Source organism: Vitis riparia, unplaced genomic scaffold (genome assembly GCF_004353265.1).
Source record: "Vitis riparia cultivar Riparia Gloire de Montpellier isolate 1030 unplaced genomic scaffold, EGFV_Vit.rip_1.0 scaffold750_pilon_pilon, whole genome shotgun sequence".
Taxonomy (NCBI): Eukaryota; Viridiplantae; Streptophyta; class Magnoliopsida; order Vitales; family Vitaceae; genus Vitis; species Vitis riparia.
Genome location: NW_023269767.1, coordinates 93,587 through 120,202, shown reverse-complemented (window position 1 = coordinate 120,202; position 26,616 = coordinate 93,587). Strand labels below are relative to the sequence as shown.

At 32.6% G+C, this 26,616-nt stretch overlaps 2 protein-coding genes and 1 pseudogene across 2 annotated transcripts; 1 reads left to right on the top strand and 2 right to left on the bottom strand.

Moving 5' to 3' along the window:
• Positions 1-9,156: 9,156 nt before the first annotated feature.
• Positions 9,157-11,754, bottom strand: LOC117910462 ((3S,6E)-nerolidol synthase 1-like). The gene is made up of 7 exons (XM_034824538.1): positions 11,583-11,754; positions 11,215-11,479; positions 10,705-11,077; positions 10,377-10,595; positions 10,156-10,294; positions 9,793-10,041; positions 9,157-9,512 (listed from the first exon to the last, which is right to left on the bottom strand). Exons 1-7 carry the CDS (start codon positions 11,682-11,684, stop codon positions 9,222-9,224), a joined length of 1,638 nt encoding a protein of 545 aa, XP_034680429.1. The 5' UTR covers positions 11,685-11,754; the 3' UTR covers positions 9,157-9,221.
• A 2,805-nt stretch (positions 11,755-14,559) lies between these two features.
• Positions 14,560-17,028, top strand: LOC117910460 (annotated as a pseudogene).
• Positions 17,029-18,676: 1,648 nt separating this feature from the next.
• LOC117910455 (pentatricopeptide repeat-containing protein At1g55890, mitochondrial-like) lies at positions 18,677-19,401 on the bottom strand. The gene is made up of 2 exons (XM_034824530.1): positions 18,861-19,401; positions 18,677-18,722 (listed from the first exon to the last, which is right to left on the bottom strand). The coding sequence occupies exons 1-2, from the start codon at positions 19,349-19,351 to the stop codon at positions 18,677-18,679; spliced, it is 537 nt and encodes a 178-aa protein (XP_034680421.1). The 5' UTR covers positions 19,352-19,401.
• Between the last annotated feature and the right edge of the window lie 7,215 nt (positions 19,402-26,616).

The window sequence follows — 26,616 nt, the reverse complement described above, 5'->3', positions numbered from 1 at the left end:
AAAAGCGAATGTACTTATACTTTTAAGTCATTATTCTTTGCGCTTAATCCAATACTTTAAAAAATATGAGCCTCCAAATATCTAGTCTTGTAATTTTCAGTTTGGATTTTCCATTTCCATTTCCTAAAACAACTTAGCTCATAAAATGAAACTAAAAATATTGTTTTTGAAAATTTTCTCATTAAAAATGAAAACGATTTTATAGAAAATTTAAAAAATAAAAAGAATAAAATATATATATATATATATATATATATATATATATATATTATATATATATATAAATAATAGAATATAAATATTTAAAATATGGGAGATATAAATGAATATATTAGATTACTTATTGACTCCATTAAGTGTTATTATTTTGCACAGGCTTCCACGCAAAATTTTATGGACAAAACGTGTCCATGATTTCCATTTTAGCCTTTAATTTAAATTGGACGTATGAAACTCTTCAACCTTGACACTATATTTTAATGAATGAAAATCCATTTTTCTTGCATCATACCCTTTCCAATCTCAACCGTAGGATATTTTAGCAATAATATCATTTGAATTTCCTACCCATTTTTTGGTCACATTAAATTTATTGTAAACAAATGGTGGTCACTGTTGAGATATTAGGAATGCTTTCCTTATATCATTATTTCCTTATATCATTTAGTGTTGAGATATTAGGAATGTTTAGATATTAGGAAAGTTGAGATATTATGAATATTGAGATATTAGGAATATTGAGATACTAGGAATATTAAGATATTAGGAATATTGAGATATTAGGAAAGTTGAGATATTAGGATATTAGTTGTTATTTCCTTATATCATTCTTTCCTTGTATCATTCTTTCCATTCTTAGAATGGTGATTACCCTCTATATATACTCTGTACATGAACGAATGAAAGTATGAATGAAAAAACTACAATTTATCAATTTGAAGATGGTATCAGAGCCATGGAACTGAAATCCTGGATATTTTGTCGCTATGGTAGTCCGACAGCGATCAACCATCCTAAGACAAGCCCTAATATTGATAAGTCAACCTTCAAATGCACTCACTGCAATAAGACTGGTCCCACCAGTCTGGATATCCCACAATTTCAAAGCAACGACTCTTGGTATGACCAGGAAAACAATAAGGAACCGAGGGTTTGAACCATGGACCTTTAGATCATGTTTAGGCTATCAACACTTTGTTATTAATTATAATAATCGTGATCAACGGAAGAAGGATTCCAAGAAAACCTCGACTGCAATTGTTGCCGAAATAAAAACAGAGGCTAATGTTGCTGAGAAAGCCTCTGCATTGGTAGCCGCTACTGATCATGGTGGTAAGTTTTTAAATACTTTTACACCTGTTATTAATAGTACATGGATAATTGATTCTGGTGCTACAGATCATATGACTTTTGATTCTAGACAGGTTTCACCCCTTAGACCTTCCTCACAAAAAATTGTTTCCACAGCCAATGGTAACACAACCCCAGTTATTGGGGAAGGATCCTTAACTCTTACTGATACTTTGAATTTGGATTCTGTTTTAGTTGTTCCATCTTTAGATTACAATCTTTTGTCAGTTTCTCAAATCACTACAGCCTTATCTTGTATTGTCATTTTTTGGCCTGAATTTTGTGTGATTAAGGACATCCAAACAAGACAGACGATTGGTTGTGGTATTAAACGGGGAAAACTCTATTACTTGGACTTGCAGTCAAAGGATTCAAATAAGTTGCAACAAGCCTTGATGGCAGATGGATCTGAGGGGGAGAAGAAAAAGTCTGAAATTTGGTTGTGGCATCGACGTCTGGGACATGCTTCCTTTGGTTATTTAAAAAAATTGTTTCCTAGTTTGTTTGCAAAGAGTGATATTTCTGGTTTCCGTTGTGATATTTGTGAATTGGCTAAAAGTCATCGTGCTTCGTTTCCGTTAATTTTGAATAAAAGTCCGTTTCCTTTTATGGTTATACATTCTGATGTTTGGGGCCCATCCAAAGTCCCAACTTTGAGTGGCTCACGTTGGTTTGTTACTTTTATTGATGATTGTACCAGAATGACATGGTTATGCTTGATGAAGACCAAAGATGAAGTGAACTTGTTGTTTCAAAAATTTCATAAAATGATTGAAACTCAATACAATGCAAAGGTTCGGGTTTTGCGTAGTGATAATGGTGGAGAATATCAAAGTTCTGATCTTCAAAAGTATTTGGAAGGACATGGCATCATTCATCAGACTACTTGTTCCAATACACCCCAGCAAAATGGAGTCGCTGAACGAAAAAATCGACACTTGTTAGAGGTTGTTCGTGCTTCCTTGATAGCAGCAAAAACACCAATATCTTATTGGGGAGAAGCAATCACATCTGCCGCATACTTGATCAATCGGGTACCTTCTAGCTCAATTAACTTTCAAACACCTCTCCAAGCTCTTACTAATGCCGTAGTTGCCCCAACCGTCCCAAATCTACCTCCTCGTGTTTTTGGTTGCGTGGCATTTGTGCATCTACACAAGCACCAACGCACCAAGTTAACTTCCCATGCATTGCAATGTGTGTTTGTTGGATATGCATTGCACAAAAAGGGATATCGATGTTACCATCCTCCAACTCGACAAATGTATATTACAATGGATGTGGTGTTTCATGAAGATTCAATGTATTTTTCATCTGAGTCTGAACTTCAGGGGGAGTACCATAAGGAAATTCAGACTCTCGATTATGATTATCATATTTCTGAGGAAGATGAATCTGGACAATCTGAACTAGTGAACCAGGAAGTGGGTGAGTTGGATATGAGTGGTCAACAATTTGGGTCCGAAGATGTCTTCATTGAAATACCAAACCAATCGTCGTCTGTTGAGGGTGTTCTTAATTTGGAGCCTGATCCATTCATGAAACGGTTACCACATCGTCATAATAGAGGTATTCCTAAACCCACATATGAACCTGAATTGTCTACTAAAGTCAAATATCCCATGAGCAACTATGTGTCTACCCATCGTTTGTCTGAATCAAATAAGTCATTTGTAAATCAATTATCTACTGTAGCTATTCCTAACAGTGTGCAGGAAGCCTTAGCTGATCCAAGGTGGAAAGCAGCCATGAATGAAGAGATGAAATCATTGCAGAAGAATGAAACATGGGAACTCGTAGAATGTCCACCAGGAAAGAAGCCAGTTGGGTGTCGTTGGATCTATACTGTGAAGTACAAGGCAGATGGTAGTATTGAACGATTTAAAGCAAGACTGGTAGCAAAAGGGTACACTCAAACTTATGGAATTGACTACACAGAGACATTTGCACCTGTAGCTAAGATCAACACAATTCGAGTATTACTGTCTTTAGCTGCAAACCTAGATTGGCCATTACAACAATTTGATGTGAAAAATGCCTTTTTGCATGGCGAGTTATCTGAAGAAGTATATATGGATCTTCCACCAGGATGCATGGTGTCAGAAAAGCAATGTCAGAAGGTGTGCAAATTGAAGAAGTCATTGTATGGGTTGAAGCAATCCCCGAGAGCATGGTTTGGAAGGTTCACAAAGTCAATGAGAGCTTTTGGCTATCGTCAAAGTAATTCAGATCACACTTTGTTCCTAAAAAAGCAACATGGTAAGATTACGGCACTCATCGTATATGTGGATGACATGGTAGTTACAGGAAATGATCCTGAAGAAAGAAAAGCTCTACAAAATTATCTATAGAGAATTCGAAATGAAAGATCTAGGTCCTCTGAAATACTCTTGGGATTGAAGTTTCTCGATCAAGTGAAGGAATTTTTCTGTCTCAAAGAAAGTATGCCTTAGATCTTTTACAGGAGACTGGAATGTCGGGATGTCAACCTATTAATACACCAATAGAAGAAGGTCTGAAATTGTGTGTTGAGCCTAATCAAGTATCAACCGATAAGGGAGATACCAAAGACTTGTGGGGAGATTAATGTATTTAGCTCATACAAGACCAGATCTTGCTTATGCATTGAGTGTAGTGAGTCCAATACATGCATAATCCTGGAGAACAACATATGAATGCAGTCATGCGTATTTTGAGGTATTTGAAGAATGCTCCTGGAAGGGAATTTTATTCGCAAAAAATGTTGATCATCAGAGTATAAAAGTATATACTGATGCTGATTGGGCTGGTGCAGTGGATGATAGACGATCTACATCTGGTTACTTTACCTTTGTAGGTGGTAATCTTGTGACATGGAAAAGTAAGAAACAGAATGTCGTTGCTCGTTCAAGTACAGAGCGGAATTTAGAGGTATGGCTCTAGGACTTTGTGAGGCATTATGGCTAAGACTCCTCTTACAGGATTTAGGTTACCTATCTAGGCAACCAATCCAATTGTTTTGTGACAATAAAGCCGCATGTGATATTGCTCATAATCCAGTACAACATGATCGTACAAAGCATGTCGAGGTGGATAGATTCTTCATTAAGGAAAAGTTGGATGATAAGATTGTGGAATTGCCTAAGATTCGATCAGAAGATCAATTGGCCGATATCCTTACCAAAGCTGTCTCAAGTCAAGTGTTCTCAAAATTTTTAGACAAGTTGGCATGTGTGACATCTATGCACCAACTTGAGGGGGAGTGTTGAGATATTAGGAATGCTTTCCTTATATCATTATTTCCTTATATCATTTAGTGTTGAGATATTAGGAATGTTTAGATATTAGGAAAGTTGAGATATTATGAATATTGAGATATTAGGAATATTGAGATACTAGGAATATTAAGATATTAGGAATATTGAGATATTAGGAAAGTTGAGATATTAAGATATTAGTTGTTATTTCCTTATATCATTCTTTCCTTGTATCATTCTTTCCCATTCTTAGAATGGTGATTACCCTCTATATATACTCTGTACATGAACGAATGAAAGTATGAATGAAAAAACTACAATTATCAATTTGAAGAGTCACATGATCCAATGGCTGGGAATGGACCTCTTTGAGGTCCAAACAAATCCCCTTTTATTATTGGATTCGTGAGGAGATTCACATCCCTTTACAATGATGAGAAGTCCAATAAGAAGTACGATGGTCTTCCATCATGGACATGAGATTACGTGTAGGATCCAGTATATTAGTCTTAAGGAGTAACAATCGTCAAGTAAATCTATATACTTCATCTTCATATTTAGTGGATTACAGTTCTACGGTTTTTGACTTGTGGTTTCTATTTTCACAATTTGAGTGAAGATTTTCTATATAAAAAATCTTTTAATTTACACTCTAAAAGGATTATTTGAATTGAAATTTTCTACCCTTATATCAAAATATTTAAAATATAGTCATTCACCCCTCTTTGGATGTTATCTTACTGGTTTCAATTGGTATCAAAGGAATTTTTAATAAAAATCAAAATTTTTTCTCGATCCTACTAGTCTAGTATGGACCAATAGAGGGTAGGATCTTCTATTACTAATCCACCCTACGTTGATGGTGGCAACTATCCTCATTGGAAGGTTTGTATAAAATTCTTCTTAAAAATACAAGGAGAATAGGTTTGGAATGCTATTAAATTTGGATGGGAGCCACTATTAAAATTAGATGGAACGGGAAGATCCACTGGTGAACTTAAGCCTAAACAAGAATGAGATAAAAGTGATAATGAGAGTAGTAAGGTTAATGCTTAAGCCCTTTATAACATTTTTAATGGAATGAGTCCTAACAAGTTTTGCGGAATAGCCACATGTAAACAGGCTAAAGAGGCTTGAGATATTCTCTCTATAACACATAAGGCACCTCTGTTGTGAAGTTGTACAAAATTTAAATGCCCACTTTAAGATTTGAGAACATTAAAATGCAAGAGAATCAAACTTTCTCTGCATTATATTCAAAACTTGGTGATATCGTGAATTCATCTTTTAACATCCAAAGTGGTTAGAAAAATTTTGAGGTCTTTTTAAAAAAGATTAAGGCCTTGGTCACAATCATAGAGGAAAGTAAGGGCGTTGACTCTGTGAGAGTTAATGAACTTGTTGGTTATCTTCAGATATATGAAATAATACTTCCTAGTTCTCAAAAGCCTAGAGAATATGTTTTTAAGGCTTCTAAGAATGAGGAAGGCCTTGAAAATTTTGAAAAAGTAGATTTAGAAGAATTTACCCTCTTATCAAAACGAATAAAAAATACCATGAAATTTTATAAAAAGACCAATAAGGAACTTGATTTAGAAAAAGGGTAAAAAACCTGAACGTACTTTTAAAGAAAAAGATGAGAAAGTCTATAAAAATAAAAAGAATGAAAGTTTTCACTTAGACACGTATAGACATGTATCTTCAAATTAAAATTTTTAACTCTTATATTAAAATCTTTGAACTACACTCATTCATCCCGTCTAAATCAGCCTACTGCACAATCAATTTTTCAATTTTAATTAACTATTTTGAATAGGTATATACTCTTATGGTACGTTTGGTTTTAAAAAGTATTACGGAAATAAAATAAAATGTTAAGGAAAATAATTTTCTCATATTTGATTTTATTATAAAAAAATTTTAAATTAATTAATTAATTTTTATATTTAACCTTTACATAAAAGAGGAAAAAATAAAATAAGGTGAGACTGAAGCAACATATATATATATATATATATATATATATATATATATATAATATATATATATAATATATATATAATATATATATATATAAATTAATTTATTCATTTTAAATTTATTTTGTGTAGTTTACCGGCCAACATGTGATACACAACGCTTAGAAGATCCACATATAATAGTTGACTTAAGGACATATTTTCGGGTAATGCTTTTTTCTCAAATAACACAAATTATTCATTTTAAATTTATTTTGTATTAGTTTACCGGTCAATATGTGATACACAACGCTTAGAAGATCCACATATAATAGTTGACTTAAGGATCCACATATAATAGTTGACTTAAGGACATATTTTCGGGTAATGTTTTTTTCTCAAATAACACAATTTATTTATTTTAAATTTATTTTGTATTAGTTTACCGGCCAACATGTGATACACAACTGTTAGAAGATCCACATATAATAGTTGACTTAAGGACATATTTTCGGGTAATGCTTTTTTCTCAAATAACACAATTCATATTTTAATATTGACACAATGAGAAATTTCGATCGACCACGTGAATACTGATGTTATGGTCTAATAGACCCTGTCGATTAGATAAGTGGGCTTTAAATTCATATTCTTCACATGTTGGAGGCTTGGAGTACCCATGATTATTAGGACAAAGGCATGGTGGGACAATGTGAAAGTGATGAATTTAAAGCCTGTGAACTCGACGGCTATTTGTAGATAGAGACATGGAACGGATAAGTGCATGCATGGTAGTCCTGGAACGCACCTTTCCACAGTATCGGATGGAAATTTCAAAAGGTGCATTTGCCGCTCCGAGACACTACCTGTCTCCGTCTCTAAAGCCACCTTTATTGGATTCCATTGAGTGAGTCTTTTTTCCATTATTTACGCGTTTAGCTAAGTTTCAAATGATTTGAAATGAAAAATAATAAGTGGGTCTACCATAATTTGAGGTGACTCGTTGATTCTTCCCCTCTCATACATATGAGACTCTTCTTATTTGAGGAATCAAATTTTGTGAATAAATTACTTAATTTGTCCTTGGGCTTAGACAAGTAGCTATTGTTATATCTTTAATAAAATAGTATGTTATTTAAATTAGAGTTATTTATTATATGAATAATAATTTTTATTAAAGGAGAGAATAAATTAATTAAATATCAAATTTAGAAAAAGAATGATATTTTTTATCAATAAAATTATAATAAATTTCATTTTTTTAATTGATCAATCAACATTTTCTTTTACCTTATAATCATAGATGCAAAATAAAATACATAGGGGTCATTAAGTTAAAATTATACATATTATAAAAAAAGTGGAAAAGTTTTTGTTTTGTTTTGCTTTTTTTTTTTAATCCAAAATCTATTTAATCAAATAACATTTATTTATTCTTTTTCACAATAATTTTATAAATATTTAAATCAAATTTCTGATTAGGGTTAATTCTCTTTTCTTTCCATTCTATTGTACTTTTATTCCATTCCTTCGAGTAAAATATACAAAATGCACTAACCATAATTTTGAGTTTAAAAAATGAGTAATAAATTTATTGTGGGAATAAAAAAAATTATTTCATTGAATTACATTATTTAAAAATATATTACATTTCAATATTTTAGAAGAAATTATATATAAAATAGTTTCAATCTAACAAAAAAAAATCTAAATTAAAAAAACTAATAGATTACATTTTAAGATTTTAAATAAGCTTTTACACCAAATATTTTATTTGAAAGTTCATTTTAAAAGTCTCTTTAAAAAAAGTTTTTTGATTTTTTTTTGGTTTTAGTTTGTCTTATTAAATCAATTTTTATTTAAAACTTATATTTTATAAATTATTTAAAAGATTATTTGTATTATACTTTATTGTTGTTGTTTAAAATTTCATGATAACCTAATTTTTAAAATTTTGTAAAAGACAAAAATAAAAATTAAAGTTTTTGACAATTTTTATATTTTTTTAATATCAAAAATTAAAGTTCTCAATGAAAAATAAAAATAAAAGAATAATTACTGATGACTTTAAAAAAAAAAATCGGAAAAAAGGGAAATCAAAGCATAAGAAACATTCAAATAAAACATATCAAAATTCTTCTTCAAAGAAAATTGATAAACAGAATATAAAATGTTTCAAATGTAGCAAAAGAGACAATAATCACATGATCTGACTATCATTCCTGTCCAAGCTACTGTGATCCACATATCCAAATTGATATACATTAGCCAGCTATTACCCAAGAAGAAGGGGCACATTTTCCATTCAGATGAAATCACAGGGCTTGCATCAAATTCCTCTTGATATTTTATTGAAATTCTTTCGCTTATCCATTAATTTGGAAGGCACTATGGTGGACTTCTCAAGTTAATTATCTTTTACTTCTATTATTTTCGGAGATCCACTAAAATTGCATCCTGTATTTTACATCTGACCCATCACATTTTCCACTATTCAAAATGCCCCAACAATATTTATCATTTGAAGACTGATTTTCAAGAAAAATACAATTCTCCCATATCTTGTCACAGTATCCAGAAGGTTGACAATACCATATATACTTTATTTATTTATATGTGATATTTATCAACTATATAAGTCTTGAAAATTTAACATTGTCATCGACTACAGAATACTTTATGAGGAAACACTTTCATAGACAAGCGACTTCATGTGCTCTTCAAGGCTTGGGAGGCACTGATTATCATCATAACTATACATCAAAGGAACCATCCTTGCAACATTGAGACAAGCCTTGGTAAAACACGTTGAAAATGGATTTGGAGCAAGGCATTCCTTGTTGAGGCGCTTCCATGTCTCTGAAATAGTATGCATAACATGGCATCGGGCATTTTCTATGGAAGTCCCTGGTTTTTCTTTCATGTAGCACTCCAGGTATGATCCGTCGTGCCCGTCCTGATTCTCGTCCTGTAAAAGTGTTAATGCTTATATGTGTTAGTGGCCAACTATGAATACGACACATCATTCCCGTTCTCGGAAGCAGTTTATGAATGTATAGTGGGAAACCAGACATCTACTACATGATGTGGTTCCCACCAAAAGTGACCACAACCATTAATGAGCTGGCGTGGGTCTAGTTTATATGTTAAGGAATTTTCAGTGAGATCGCTCTCAGGGGTAGGTATGTATAAAACAGACTAAAACTGGAGGCTAGAGGTCATTTTTCTTTATGTTTCTTGAGATTTACCTTGGCGCTTCCCAAGTCATCCCAGAGGCGAAGAATTTTTGCGACCGAAGATATAATCTCAGGAAAATCATCCACAATGTCTACCTTTCTCTTGGTTATGCCATGACCCAGGAGAAAAAACATATGAACTAGCACCACATGTACTCCGGAGCTAATGACCCCATTCTTCAAGTACTCATCAGCCTTTGGCACGTGTCCATCACCAAACCATTTTGCTTCTACTAGAAATGCATTGCATAAACATGCCCACTGTTTGCAAAAAATAAAATAAACTATCAAAAAATTGCAGAGGCACTTCCAACTCTTTTGCATTTGCAATTAAAATGAATATTAATCTAGTATGGTAAATGTTATTTGACATACTGCCTTTCGAAGAGATTCCATGGGGTTCCACCCATGATCATTGTAGACCTTGGAACTTATTTCATTGGTGATTCCATTAAGAGCATTGAAACATATCTTCATGTAGTCTGGTAGTTGTTCAACAGCCGCATATTCCCATCTACATGCAATTAGTGATTAAATGATGATTTTTGAGATTTGTAGAAGCATTCTGATGAATTGTATTGTTGTTATATGCCTACCTGTTGACAGCTTCTGTGAAGAGAGTGAGTTCATCAAGTGTTCCATGAACATCAAAAATGTCATCTATTATGTAGACTAGTGAGATGGGTTTTGTGAGCTCAACCCTCTGTTCCGACAAGCTTGGATCCGGGAGGACCGCCAAGGGCCACATGTACCATTTCAGTGGTTGGTTTCTTGCAAACTTCAACTCCTTGGCCAAACCTAGATCTTTCCACCATCTAATTAGGTAAAAAGAGAGAAAAAAAAAATTATTTACATGAAAGGTACGTCAGGGAATAATCTTTGGAGAACAACAAATTAACTTAATTCAAGGTCGGTGAAACTCACTTGGAAACCTGAAGCATCTCCTTCTGGTGTATGGATTTAACTACGTTGAAATCCATTTTTGCTAGTTCTCTAAAGACATTTATCCATCCATCTGTGCCTTGAAAATCGCTAAGAAAGCTTTTGGCCATGAACCTTGCCAAGCTCTTATGATGGGGATGCCCTAATGTGTTCCTAACAATTCTAGCTTGACTGTGATCATTGTGCGTGTTCCATGCATTAAGAAGCTGGCTACTGAAGTTTCCGATTTCTTCGAGTATATCTTCCCCCTTTATACTTAGCTGCGAAGCTTCATACAAACCCATTAATCCCTTGATATCTTCGCTTAGTTTTTCTTGAATCTTTCCCTCTGTGTCCTTGAGATTGTTGAAGACATCTGTTCATACACGATAACCGTTAAATAACTTACTCTTCTATATCAAATGATTTAATAGTCGAAACTTAGAATGTTTTAAAAAATAAATAAATAAAAGGGGAAAACCCAAAAGAAAAAAAGGAAAAAGAAAATCCCACCTGCGCTCACATAGTAACCTTCTTGTCTCAATAGCCGGAAGCCAAGTGCTAGTTCGTAGAGATTGTTATGGCAATCACTCCGAGTGTTAAATTTCGTATGTAGTCTCTGTAGTACCACTTCAATCTCTCCATGAAAATGGTAGTCAATGCCTAGGCGTTGGATGGCATCAATCATGAGCAAAGCTTCCAATGTATCTTCTCCTACCTCCTTGAGTACACTCCTAGCTTCCTCCAGTTTTTGTGCATGTTCCATGTAAAATTCATTCTGCCAAAAGAAGATTGTCAACAGTAGGAAGTTGAAAAGTGAAAAACCGCCATAAGAACTAAGAGCAAAAAATATATATGGAAAATGGGGACTGAAGCTTAACAGTGGGGCTGGGATATTCTGTGGATGGATGATTATCCTTTTCTGAGGGGATAGAAACCAAGTTCTGATCCTTAGCAATGCTCCATGTGTGAGCACTTGGCATATTGAAGATGTTGGTGAAGTTAAGTTTGCTTTCAGCAGGCGATTGGGAGTGAGGGAGAGTTTGATGAACGGAATAGGTGGTATTTGTGTGGATGGTACTACGTACAGCACGGGACCCAATTTATAGAATTGGCTTAATTGGGAATATCATCTTTATCACAATATAAACGTGATATGGGTCTCTTCCTACCACATGCTTTTCACGTTCCTTGTATGCCCTCGCTACCTTCAATTCATTTAAGCTCTCTGGCTTATTTAGTCTATGAAAATAAAATATAAAGAAATCAAAATATTTTTCTACATTATTTCGTAACCTCAAAATATTTTCATACATAGAAATCAATGTGGTCAGAAGATCGTTGGAAATTTATCATTTTGGTTCAATAATTAGAAACGTTTTACGCTACCTACTACCTGGGAAGGGTATTTGAGTCCGTCTAAGGTTAAAACAAAGATTCTTGGTTCTTTCTGCCTCCTTGTCATCTCGTGAGTCACGTTTTGGTGAGTACCTGATAAGGTTGTTTTCACTGAGCGCGACTGTTCATGAGCCTCTTTGCTGCCTTTTCATAAGAAAAAGATTCTCAGATAATATGTTAACCTCTAGGGTACTGGTGGCTTTGTAAATTAACCGTCATAAAAGCATTATAATGGATCATGGGAAATATGCAGTTTAACAAGTATTTCATTTATTTAGTAGTTTTATTGAGTTATTATTTCTGTTGTTAAATTAGAATTATTCTATAATTATTATTTTTATCATAATATAGGTATGATATAAATACATTATACTTATAATATAAATACACTAATATAACAATATATTACAATATAATTTAATTTATTTTTTTTTAAAAAAATTCATGTGTTATATCAAAAAAATAGTTGTGTTATTCAATTAATGAGTACTCATAAAAAATAATTGTTCAAGGTAGCAAAGTTTTTAATTTTATATTATATATATAGAACAACATAATAACTTTATTGTGTGGTTTTTATTTAAGAGATACTGAATTTTTTTTTTTTTTTTATCAAGTTCTTTAAAAAAAAGTAGATTTAAAAAATTTTAATTTCTTCTAATAAAATAAAATAGTTATATAATTTTTTATTTTAATCTTTTATTATTTTTCTTTGACCTATATATATACTTTTTCAATTCTTTTCAACCCCACACAACCAAAAAAGTAACAAAAAAAAAAAAATGACAAATGTATTAAATATATCAAAATGATGTCATAATGAAAAATCATTCATCATGTTAACACAGAATAATAAACTAGGTTAATAATGCATAATTTATTATATTATTTTTATAGAAATTCTAGTATTTAAGTAAATAATAAAATTATATCTATTTTTTACTTTTCCAGTAAAACTTTGTTAAATAACATGATTACAAAAGTGGAAAACAATGTTACGAGACACAAACACCCAATTACGGAAAAGACAGCCATCATGTTAAAGGACCCAGAGGATTCAACATTATTGTCCAGTCTAAATTTTGTATCATGCTTTTTGTAGAAAAAATTTGTATGACCTTCACCCTCACAAATAATCAATATGACATTTTTGTTTTATTATTTATTTAATAAGTTTCCAAGTTTCCATTTCAATCTAAGGCAATCTCACCAACCTCGAGATCATGCGACAAGAAAGCAATGGACCATTTATATGTCATCGCCTTTCTTTCTTTAGATACTTTAAATCCGTTTAAAAGTGAATTTAAAAATGGTTTCTAACATTTCTAATACTTCAATGATAAAATGTTTTAAATATTAAAAATATTTTCTGAAATTAATGTCAAAATTCTTCATATTTTATTAAAAAAAAAAAAAAACATATACCCAAATAATAAAAGCAATGGTCACCATTTGTACGTTCCATCAGACAAAGTTACAAAGTCCTTGAGTTCTCACCTAGATATTTAAGTTAAATAACTTAACCATTATGTTGAAGTGATAGCAATTTTTTCCCCATGTGTGCTTTATCGTGAGACACGAGAAAGCGATTTTTCCATTTTTGGAACATGTAAAACGTGGCCTATGGGAAACTAGTCAGAATATCCATCTTAACAAGGTAAACGGAGTTTTGACCAAAAATAAGAGTTTCAAAAAATATTTCCATAAACTCAACTTGAATTTAAATTAATGCCCAATTTAATAAGTCTAAGCCAAGTAAGAATTGACTACGGTTTTAATTTTTTTGTTAAAGATTCAAAAATAGAGAGGACCACACTGGCTGTTGACAACAACCCTAAAAATAAAAGGGACCACAAAAAAATTGGCTACAGTTTTGATTTTTTTGTTACAGATTCAAAAATGGAGAGGACCACACTGGTCATTGATAACAACCCTAAAAAATAAAGTATCATAATAGGTTTTTATTATAAGAATCTTGTAAATTTATTCGGTTTAAGTGTATTTTAGTTTGTTATTGTAAATTTTTTTGGGTTAAATGCATTTTAAGTTTTTATTGTAAATAGATTTAGCTTTTTTATTTTATTTTCATTTTGAGCTTGAAAGGAACAAAAGGGTTTTGTTTTCGTTAAAACAATGAGATACCCCTAAAAACTTAAAGAAATTTAATTGAAAAGATAAAATTACTTAAACATTTTGATGTGTCGTTGGTGACTAAAGTTTTGACCAATTAAAAAACAATTCAAAACTATAATCGACGGTTTTATAATATGAAATCTTACATGGTTTAGGGGTGCTAAATTGAGTATTAGTTTGAATTCAGGTTAGGTAATCATTTTTTTGAAAAGAAAAATATTATTATTATTATTATTTTTTTTGTCAAAACTCGTCAAGCACACAAACTGCGTTTATGAAATTCTATAAATTTGGTCCCTTGTGCTGTATCAGCGACACAAACTTCAATCCTTCGTTCTATCCCAATGGGATTCTCTCGTGCCTTCTACGCTTGTTCCATTCCTCCAGTTGGTCCTAACAAATTCACAGAGCTAGGCCAGTCCAAATTCAACAGTGTTGTTCCTGTGCCTACTGCTCAGAAATGGAGCATTGCCCACGATCACACCTTGGCTTATAAGCCCTTAAGAAAGAATAATCATCAATCTCAACATCTCAGCTTTACTGTTAAGTTTGCGTCTCCGTTTTCATTTTCTTTTAATTCTTATTCTGCTAGATTTTAGCTATCGAATAACTACGCGCGGCTGACACGCTTCTCTTGCAGGATGAATTTTACATCAAGCATGCACAAAGATTGGATGAAGTTAGAAACGTATTCAGTAAAGTTGGAGAGGATACGCTGGAAGGTTTGATGATGACTGATGTCATACAACGTTTGGGCATTGACTACCACTTCAAAGAGGAAATTGAAGCAGTTCTACAGAGACAGTATATGAAAGCCAGCACTCACGGTGAGAGCATTCAGGATCTCTACGAGGTTGCTCTTCGTTTTCGGCTATTGAGACAAGAAGGTTACCATGTGCCTGCAGGTGGGATTTCTTTTGACTTCAGCAAAATTTGTTATGAGTCACATTGTTTTTGAAATAGGAATTTACTGGCTATTGTTTATGAATAGATGTGTTTAACAACTTCAAGAACAAGGAGGGGAAGTTTAAACAAAATCTCAGCAAAGACATCAAGGGATTGTTGGGTTTATATGAAGCTTCACAACTGAGTATAGAAGGAGAAGACATCCTCGAGGAAGCCCAAAGATTCAGCAGCACACTCCTTAACGCAGGGTTGGAACATCTTGATCACCACGAAGCTACAGTTGTTGGGCATACACTGGAGCATCCCCATCATAAGAGCTTACCAAGGTTCATGGCCAAAAGCTTCCTTAAGGACTTCCAGGGGCCAAATGGATGGCTGACTGTCTTGCAAGAACTTGCAAAAGTGGATTTCATTATGGTTCAATCCATACATCAGCAGGAATTACTTCAAATTTCGAAGTAAGTTTGAAAACTGACTCACCTGTTAAGTATTTTGGTTTCATATATTCTTAAGACTCTTCTAATCGTAAATACCCATTATATTATTAGATGGTGGCAAGACCTAGGTTTGGCTGAGGAGTTGAAGTTTGCAAGAGACCAACCACTGAAATGGTACATGTGGCCCATGGCAGTACTCCCCGATCCAAGCTTGTCAGAGCAAAGGGTTGAGCTCACAAAACCCATCTCTATGATCTATATAATCGATGACATTTTTTATGTTTATGGAACACTTGATGAGCTCACTCTCTTTACAGAAGCTGTCAATAGGTAGGCATCAACCATGGAGTTAATCCATTCATCAGCGTACCAAAGTTCCACTAAATTGACCCGTTAATTTTTGCATGCAGATGGGATATAGCTGCTTTCGAGACGCTACCAAACTACATGAAGATATGCTTCAAGACTCTAGATGACATCACAAATGAAATCAGCAACAAGGTCTACAAAGAGCATGGGTGGAACCCAGTAGACTCTCTACGGAAGACGGTATGTACATTCATTTGTCTATGGATATTGAATTTTCAAGGGAATTACAAGCACCACATGTTAAACGGATTCTCTGTTGCTACAGTGGGTGAGTTTATGCAATGCGTTTCTAGTAGAAGCCAAATGGTTTGCCTCTGGGCATGTGCCAAAGGCCGACGAGTACTTGAAAAACGGGGTCATCAGTTCAGGGGTACATGTGGTGCTTGTTCACTTGTTCTTTCTCTTGGGCCATGGCATAACCAGGGGAAATGTGGATCTTGTGGATGACTTCCCCAGCATCATATCTTCCACAGCTGCCATTCTTCGTCTTTGGGACGACCTGGGAAGCGCCAAGGTAATGCAAAACTAGGTTATTCATGTCTCAAGTCTTTAATTCCTTAATTCTGATGGTGTCTTAGCCTACTTAGTTTTAAATCAACACTAACACATTCATGAATTCATTGACAGGATGAGAATCAAGACGGCCATGACGGGTCATACATCGAGTGCTACATTAAGGAACACCAAGGCTCTTCCATGGAAAATGCACGGCAAAATGTGACCTATATGATTTCAGACTTATGGAAGCGCCTCAACAAGGAATGCCTCTCTCAGCATCCATTTTCAACTTCTTTTACAAAGGGTTCCCTTAACATTGCAAGGATGGTTCCTTTGATGTACAGTATGATGACAATCAGAGTCTTCCACACCTTGAGGAACATATGAAGTCCCTCCTCTTTGAAGCATTTCCCCTGTAGGGACTATATATATAGAATAAAAAATAAATAAAATATAAGAGCCACTGATGTGCTTAATGTATCAGTACAGGATTGTCTCTTTGTTTCTTCATACATGGTAGCTAAGGTAGCCAGCTTCCATATTAAAAGAAAGAATAAAAGGATACGGAAGTGATGGAATTGGTTTATAAATAAGAGATTTAGGGTTGTTTGGTTGGTGTTTTCAAGAACTGTTTCCTGTTTTTAAAAACAAAAAACACTAAAAACTTGTTTCGTTGAAAAAATTGTTTTTGTTTTTCTTGTTATCCGTGTTCTCAAAATGACACTTTTTAGAGAACAAAAAAATGTTGTTTTCCCTGTTTTTTTTTTTATTGTTTACAGAACAAAGAAAAAAAAAAAAAAAAACCATATGAGAACAATTGTTCTCCATGTTTTTTTCTTCCGGTTCTCACATTTCCTCTTCTCCAGCATAGTGGCGGCATCTCTAGTAGCACGAAACGAAGGTAACTCCATAAGGTAACTCGGTTGAATAAGTTAAATTACAAAAGTTTTTTTGATTCAAATCATTGATTTTTTTTCCCTTTCAAATCATTACATAAAGATCATAAAATTTTCCAAAAAAATCAGAGGAAGAAGAAACATTGAAATTTAACCGAGTCGTGACTTCCTTTTAAGTTTAGAAGAGGAGAGATCAAACAGATAAAGGCTCACTTACCTCACCACAATCAACGAAGCATGGGAGCTTTGCGGCTGATGGATGGTGACTCCTCAACGTCGATTTAAGTGGACTAAGCATTGGATACCTTTTCTGGTGACGATGACCATTCAGGGAGAGCTTCTATCGTGGGTTGCAAACTTGCAATCGGGTGGACATGGGGACGGGGAAAACTATATTTGGGAAAGTAAAGTAAAACTGGAATGTTATGATTTATATGCACCATGAGATTTAATGAGAATAACCTGGATGACATTTGAATATTTTTAATTTATTATATAATCTAAATTTTTTGTCTTATAACATTCCAAATTAAAGTAGAAAATCAATAATTATTTAAAATATATATTTTTAAAAGAATCATAATTATAAAAACAACATTTTAATAATAGGTTTATATTAGGGAATCAATAATTATTTTTGTATGTTATAAAGGTTACATTTATACTTAAATTATTTTTAACTTATTATATCATGTAAAAGGCAATATCATATTTAATAAATAATGACATGGTTTGTATAAGATACATTTATATGTTGAACATGGTAAATATATTATATTTACATTTGAATCATTTTTTATTTATTATATCATGTAATTTTTTTTATCTTATAATATTTTAAATTGCATTAGGAAATCAATAATTATTTTTAAATGGTATAAAAATTATATTTTTATTTGAATTATTTTTTTATTTTATTAATTTTTGACCTTATTTATCTATATCATATTTCATGTTCATATTTATCTACTAAAAGTTAACAAAAATTATAATTGGTGTAAATAAATTTGAGAATAATTTTTTAAATTTTAGTAAAATATGAATTTAAAAATTATTTATGTGCTTACGATATCAAGTTAATTAAAGAAAAAAAAAACCTTTAAATATGTTTTTTATTTTACTTGTTCTAAAAAACTTTTTTTATTAACTCAACCAAACATGTTTTTTTTTTTTTTTTTTTGTTTTTGAGAACAAAAACTATTTTGCATAATCCAATTCCCAAACACAATTTTGTTTTTGAAAACACAAAAAAATTGGTTTTAAAATAATAACAGTTTTTAAAAACAGCAACCAAATTGACCCTTATTATCTAACACATCGGATAAATCACTGCAAAAATCAGAAACTATCATAAGCCAAACTGGGAGCCTGCAGTGATAAATCACTGCAAAAATTCAACAACAAAAATATACTATTTATCTGAAGGCAGTTCCAGTGTAATGCTAAACTTCTTCAACTTTGCCAATTCCACAAGCTCAGTTGCTTCTTCAATTTTTGACTCTTTAACCAGCCCCTCCAACACCTGCTGCAATAAAGCCAGCGCCTGCTGCAGACTTCGTTGCACAGCTCAGTAGCCATTTCAAAATCACCCTTTTCAACAAGACATGGGATGAGCGTCATGTAAGTAGCCCGAACAGGAGGCAACTCATATATCGCAATTTCACTATACCACCTTTTAGCTTCCTCTAGGTTTCCAGCATTGCAAAAGCCTTTCATCAAAGAATTGAGAGTAAACACATCAGGTTTGATCCCACTGGTTTTCATCTCATCAATTAATTCAATTGCTTCTGACATTCTATTCTCTGAAATCAGTCCTCGCAACTTGGCATTGTAACTTCTAACATTAGGAGCAACATTATTCTTTTTCATTAAATCCCATATCTTCTCGCCATCAGCATAGCTACCATTCTGATAAAACGCGTTGAGAAGGGTATTAAACGTAATCAAATCAGGCTCCAAGCCAACCTTCTCCATCTCATCAAGCACCGAAAGTGCTGAATCCAATGACCCCATCTCACAAAATGCATTAACAATAATATTGTATGAAACGACGTCGGGGACAATCCCTAATATTTTAAAATATATTTTAACTCATTTTAATATTTAATATTTAATATTTTATTTTTAATTATTTTGTAATGCTAAATTGATATTAGGTTATAATGAAGCCATGATTGATGTGGGAATCTAATTCCAAATGGAATTTTCAATAAAAATAGCTAACTACTTGACTAATCAACCATGATTTTGTTTTCATTAGGCCAGTTAAGGAGACATTTTTGCCTCTTAAAACAAGAAGGTTCAAAGACTGCTCCAACCATCTAGATGAAAGATCTCAAAAACTCATCCTTAAATCATGGGTTATAAAAGATGAATAGCACGTAGATATACAAAATTCATAAATCCATGGTTTATTTGAAGGATTATGTTGTTATTTTCCCTCTTTTTCTCTTTTGTTTTTTCACTTAATTTGATCTAATTTAAAGGAATGAATAAAAATATGGACAGTTAAGACCATGGTTGATAACCGTTTTTAAAAATTGTTTTTTAATGTTTTATAAAACAGAAGTTTATTTGAAAACTTTAAATATTTTTAATTTATTTTAATATTTTAAAATATATTTTAAAACTCATTTTAATATTTAATATTTTATTTTTAATTATTTTATAATGCTAAATTGATATTAGGTTATAATGAAGCCATGATTAATGTGGAAATCCAATTCCAAATGGAATTTTCAATAAAAACAACTAACTACTTGACTAATCAACCATGATTTTATTTTTGTTAGGCCAGTTAAGGAGACATCTTTGCCTCTTGAAACAAGAAAGTTCAAAGACTGCTTCAACCATCTAAATGAAACAGCTCAAAAATTCATTTTTAAATCATGGGTCATAAAAGATGAATAGCACGTAAATGTACAAAATTCATAAATCCATGGTTTATTTGAAGGATTATGTTGTTATTTTCCCTCTTTTTCTTTTTTTTTTTCCACTTAATTTGATCTAATTTAAAGGAATGGGTAGAAATATAGATAGTTAAGACCATGGTTGATAACTGTTTTTAAAAATTGTTTTATAATGTTTTGTAAAATAGAAGTTTATTTGAAAACTTTAAATATTTTTAATATTTTTAAATATATTTTAAACCTCATTTTTAATATTTAATATTTTATTTTTAATTTTTTTTATGTTTATATAATTATGTTCTAAAGTAATTTTTTTAAAAATAAAATAAAAATTATTAAAAAAAATAGTTTTTTAAAATACTTTATTTTCTATTTTTTAATAATATAAAAAAAATAATCAAACATATTGTTTCTACCTCAAATAAATCTTAAACGTGTGGCATCGCAAGGATCACACAACAGGAATCTGTATATCGGTACAAAATGCTCCAACCCCCTTGTCTTGGAGTTCGATGAGATTTGATTAATGAATCACTTATAACGACTTTTAAAGAATGCACAACTGCTAATGATTTGACATTTGGCGAGTAGCAATCATAGTACTACAAAAGATATCAGTCAGGACACAATTTAGTTTTGCATCGAGTTGGACTCAAAAATTAAGTTTTGATCCATATAAGTTGCATAATTGATGTGAATGATATAAAATATGAAGAGATGAATATACCCTTCAAAACTATTTTCTACCACAATGTTTGACAAACTTTTTTAAGTTAAATATTTTTTAAATAATTATTCTGAAAATTTATTATTTTTAGAAAACTAATTTTTTAAAAAATATATTCTAAAAATATATCATTTTTTTTTTTAAAATATTTGACATATTTTTAGTTATTTTTTATATACACAATTTTAAAAATATATATTTTCCAAAATGTTTGATTTTTAAATAATAATAATAATAATAATTTATTTTTATTTTTTTGGAAAATGGTGTATTTTCTTTCAAAACACTAAATTATATTAAATTTTATTGAGGTTTACAAAAGGAATGAAATTTAAATTAATATTTTTTTTTTCATAGTGAACAAATGTCATTTCTGGAAATATTAAAATTTCATATCATTCTTTCCAATTTTCACACTTTTTTTGGGTCTTGGGCTTAAATGATGAATTTATATGGATCAAAGCTTAATTTTTGAGTTCAAGTGAATCCAAAACACAATTATCTAAAAAAAAAAAAAAAAATTTAAAATACTTTATTTTTTATTTTTTAATAATATAAAAAATAATTTTTAATAATCAAACATATTTTTTCTACCTCAAATAAATCTTAAACGTGTGGCATCGTAATGATCACACAATAGGAATTTGTACGTCAGTATAAAAGCCTCTGGCCCCTTGTCTTGGAGTTTGTCCATATTTGATTAATGAAACGCTTATAACGTTTTTTAAAGAGTGCACAACTCCTAATGATTTGACATTTGGCGGGTAGCAATCATAGAAGTGCAAAAGATATCAGCCACAGTTTATAAAGATGTACAACCTTTTTGGGTCCCGCCTATAGTGGTTGGCTAGAAGAGTCACCACCAATAAAGTGAATTGGTGTGTCACTAACTCATTGTTTGTAACAAGTACAATAATTATAGTTGTGAACATGATGAGCACTTGTTGTATCAAAATAAAAAGAAAAAGTAAAAATAATGTGGATAATTGTTTGTCGTGATAACAAAAATGATAGCCTTGTCATTGAAATCACTAGAATTATTTTGGACTTATTAAAACAAGAAATGATCATGTGGTGTAAGGGAACAAAGACTAGTCTTGAGAATTACCTTGGCGCTTCCCAAATCATCCCAGACACGAAGAATTGTAGCAGCAAAAGATATAATTCCCTGAAAATCATCCACAATACGTAACAATGCGAGCTTGATGCTGATCATTATGGGTGTTCCATGCATCAAGGTGCTGGTTACTAAAGTTTCTTGCTTCTTCGAGTATATCTTCTCCGTGCACACTTAGCTGTGAAGCTCTATACAAACCCATTGTTGTAGTATGTGACTCATATTTGAGTGAAAAGACATATGGAGAAAAAGGGGCAAATACCGGAGCGAAGTGGAGCGATAACATTTTCCATTTAGGCTTGTACTTCTTTTTGTTGTGCGTTGCCCTCCGCACTACGATTCAAGGGAATTATCATTCCTAAGGGTTAATATAAATACCCTTCCATGTAACCCTAATTTGATACATAGTGAAAATCCTCTTCCATATTCCCATGAATGTAGGCAATTAGCTGAACCATGTTAAATCTGCGTGTTCTTCTTTCTAGTTTTTCTATTATTTTTCATCATAAATCGTTGCACATATTTCAACACCCATTAATCCCCTAACATCTTTACCTAGTTTTTCTTCAAACTTCCCTTTCTTGTCCTTGAAGTTGTTAAGACATCTGTCAGTTCATTCATATACATTACCAAGAAAATTAACTTTCCCAAAAAGCAAATGATTCAATATATAATCAGAGAAGCTTAAACTATAATTAAAAGAAAAAGAAAACGGCCACATGCAGTCACATAGTAACCTTCTTGTCTCAAGAGCCGAAACCTAAGTGCAACCTCGTAAAGATTGTCTCTGAAATCATCTGTGGTTATAACTATTCTATACTGCCTTTGTAGAATTGCTTCAATCTCATCATGGAAGTGGTAGTCAATGCCTAGTCGTTGGATGGCATCAATCATGAGCAAAACTTCAAATGTACCTTCTCCTACTTCATTGAGTACACTCTTAACTTCCTCCAGGTTTTGTGCATGTTTCATATAAAATTCGTCCTACAAAGGAAAATTGTCAATGAAAGGAAATTGAAAAGTGAAAATCGAGCATAGGACCTAATGGAAATATATACATACAGGGAAAATGGGGATGCAAACTTAACAGTGATACTGGAATATTGTGCATATAGATGATTATCATTTTTTGAGGGGACAGAAACCAAGTTGTGGTCCTCGGCAACGCTCCATGTGTGAGTAGTGGACATAATGGCAATGTTGGTGAAACTAGTCTTGTCTACTGTAAAATGAAGGTTGATTTATGGCGATATATCACTTGGTCAACGTGGGTCAAATGCGCTACAGTGAAGTCAAAGCAGCTACAGTCCCCCCAAAATGGCTTTTCTCCTGCTGATGAGGGGAATCGAACCACAAACCAAAAGGTTTAAGGTTCACACCAATTACATCCGGATGAACTTGCCCTTGTTAAATAATATGGACTAAACCTATATATAGTTAAACTCATTATATAAAGAAATATTACAAAAAATATTTCAAAGAGCAAATTAATTATAGTTATTTTTTAATTAAATGCAAAATTTTCTTTTAATTGATTACCAAAAATATAAAAATTATATAATTTTCATGATAGTGTTTTTAATATCATTAATAATTAATTAAATATTAAAAAATTGTACATATATCATAATTTATTTTATATTATTTAATACAATTGAATTAAATGGATCATAATTTTAATATTAATATATATTTTAAAATTATACATATTATAATCAAATATCATAATATTAGATGTAATTTAATAATAAATGTACACTTATAAAATTCATATTTTTATCGATGCATACAATATTATTATCAAATATGATAAATCATATTATACATATATCAAATTATTTAATAAAACAACTTAATATCATTATACTTCTAATTACATTTTTATGAAGTTTTTTTTATATTTTTATAAATTTTGGTCAATTTTAAGTTTATCGATATTTTTTTCCAAAATATCCGCTGATATATCTCCGATATATTTATAAAATCGAAGTATCGATATATCCGTGATTACCGATATTTTCATCATTACCTACAAGTTGCATGTGAGCACTAGTATGTTAAAGTTATCAACATCAGCATGTGACTGAGAGGATGTATTGAACAAGTCAAGTTTGTTTTTTGTGTCAAAAATATGCCTCTGTTTAGTTTTTCAATAAATTAGGAATTGTCCGAGTCTTAGGGAGGTCGTTGCAGCACGTTTAGAGTGACTGGTTATCTATCTATTCCTATTTTTTAGTATTTCTATTTCTGTTGATGGTTTTGCCTATAAAAGGCTTTAAAAATATCACCATATTAATAAAATTATTTTCTTTCCTTCTTTGTGTGTTTCTTTTATAAAGTGGTTTCAACATTTGGTATCAGAGCTAGGTTGAAAAGAGATTTCAGAGAGTGTTTGAGAGTCAAACATGTGAGAAAAAGAGAGAGTGAAATGGGTGATCTTCAAGTCATTGGCGGAATAAAAAAACTCAACAACCAAAATTACAATACTTGGTCAACATGCATGATGTCGTACATGCAAAGCCAAGACTTGTGGGAGGTTATGAACGGAAGCGAAATTACTCAACCGGAGGCTAAAGATGTGAATGGTATACTACGGAAATGGAAGATAAAAGCAGGCAAAGCGATGTTTGCTTTGAAGACAACGATCGAAGAAAATGTGCTAAAGCACATTCGAGATGCCAAAACCCCTTATGAAGCTTGGAATACGTTCACCAAGCTGTTCTCAAAGAAGAATGACACAAGGCTCCAACTTCTAGAGAGCGAGTTGTTGTCGATAGCACAGTGTGACTTGACGATCGCTCAGTACTTTCACAAGGTGAAGATGTTATGCTGGGAAATTTTCGAGTTGGATCTAGAAGCCCCAATCGGTGAAACCAGGATGAAGAGAATAATCATCCATGGTTTGAGACCAGAATTCAGAGGTTTTGTTGCTGCTATACAGGGATGGCAAAATCAACCATCACTTGTTGAGTTTGAGAATTTGCTTGCTGGTCAAGAAGCCTTGGCTAAACAAATGGGAGGAGTTTCACTCAAGGGTGAAGAGGAAGCGCTTTATGCCCATAAAGGCAGTTGGAATTCCAAGCAGCACACCGTCGGAAGAACTAAAAAGAATGAGGACAAGGCAAAAAGTAGTCAAGGTGAAAGGAGCGCTCGTGTTGAGGGAGATTCGAAGAATCCTGGCACTAGGAAAAAATTTGAAGGGAAGTGCTATAATTGCTGAAAGAAGGGTCACATGGCAAAAGATTGCTGGTAAAAAAAAGGGCTTGTCGAAAATAATGCTGCGACTTCCAAAAGCGAAGATGAGTGGGACGCTCAGGCATTTTTTGCTGCAATAGGAGAATCAGCTTTTATAGCAACAACGTCTGAACAGATTGATTATGAGAAGGATTGGATCATTGACTCAGGCTGCTCAAATCATATGACGGGTGATAAAGAAAAGCAGCAAGATTTGTCGGAGTACAAGGGAAGACATATGGTAGTCACAGCGAACAATCCAAAACTACCAATAGCTCACATTGGTAATACGGTAGTCTTTTCCCAATATAATACTAATGATGTGTTGCTTCAAAATGTCTATCACGTCCCAGGTATGAAGAAAAATCTTCTCTCGGTAGCACAATTAACGTCTTTAGGCCATTTTGTTCTATTTGGCCCTCAAGATGTGAAAGTTTATTGTGACCTTGAGATTATGGAAGAGTCGGTGATAAAGGGACGGAGACTAGAGTCAGTCTATGTGATGTCTGCAGAAACCACATATGTAGACAAGACCAGAAAGAACGAGACAACCGATTTATGGCATATGCGATTAAGTCACGTTAGTTATTCCAAACTAACTGTGATGATGAAAAATTCAATGTTGAAGGGACTTCCACAACTTGAAGTGAGAAAAGATACAATCTGCGCAGGATGTCAGTACGGCAAAGCGCATCAGTTGCCGTATGAAGAGTCAAAATGGAAAGCAAAGGGGCCATTAGAGCTAATTCACTTTGATGTGTTTGGACCTGTTAAGCAAGCCTCTCTTAGTGGGATGAAATACATGGTGACCTTTATTAATGATTTTTCCATGTACGTGTGGGTGTACTTTATGAAAGAAAAATCTGAAACTTTCTCAAAGTTTAAAGAATTCAAGGAAATGACGGAAGCAGAGGTTGATAAAAGAATCCGTTCTCTACGTACTGACAATGGGGGAGAGTATACCTCAGATGAGTTTTTTTACTTCCTCTAAGAATGCCGAGTACGCCATTAGTTCACATGTGCCAACACTCCGCAGCAAAACGACGTAGCAGAAAGAAAGAACAGGCACCTAGCAGAAATCTGTAGAAGTATGCTTCATGCAAAGAATGTTCCAGGACGGTTTTGGGCAGAAGCAATGAAGACTGCAGCTTTCGTGATCAATAGGCTTCCTCAACAAAGGTTAAATTTTTCATCACCCTTTGAAAAATTGTGGAACATAAAGCCTACAGTTAGTTATTTTCGAGTTTTCGGATGTGTTTGCTATATCTTTGTACCTAATCATCTACGCAGC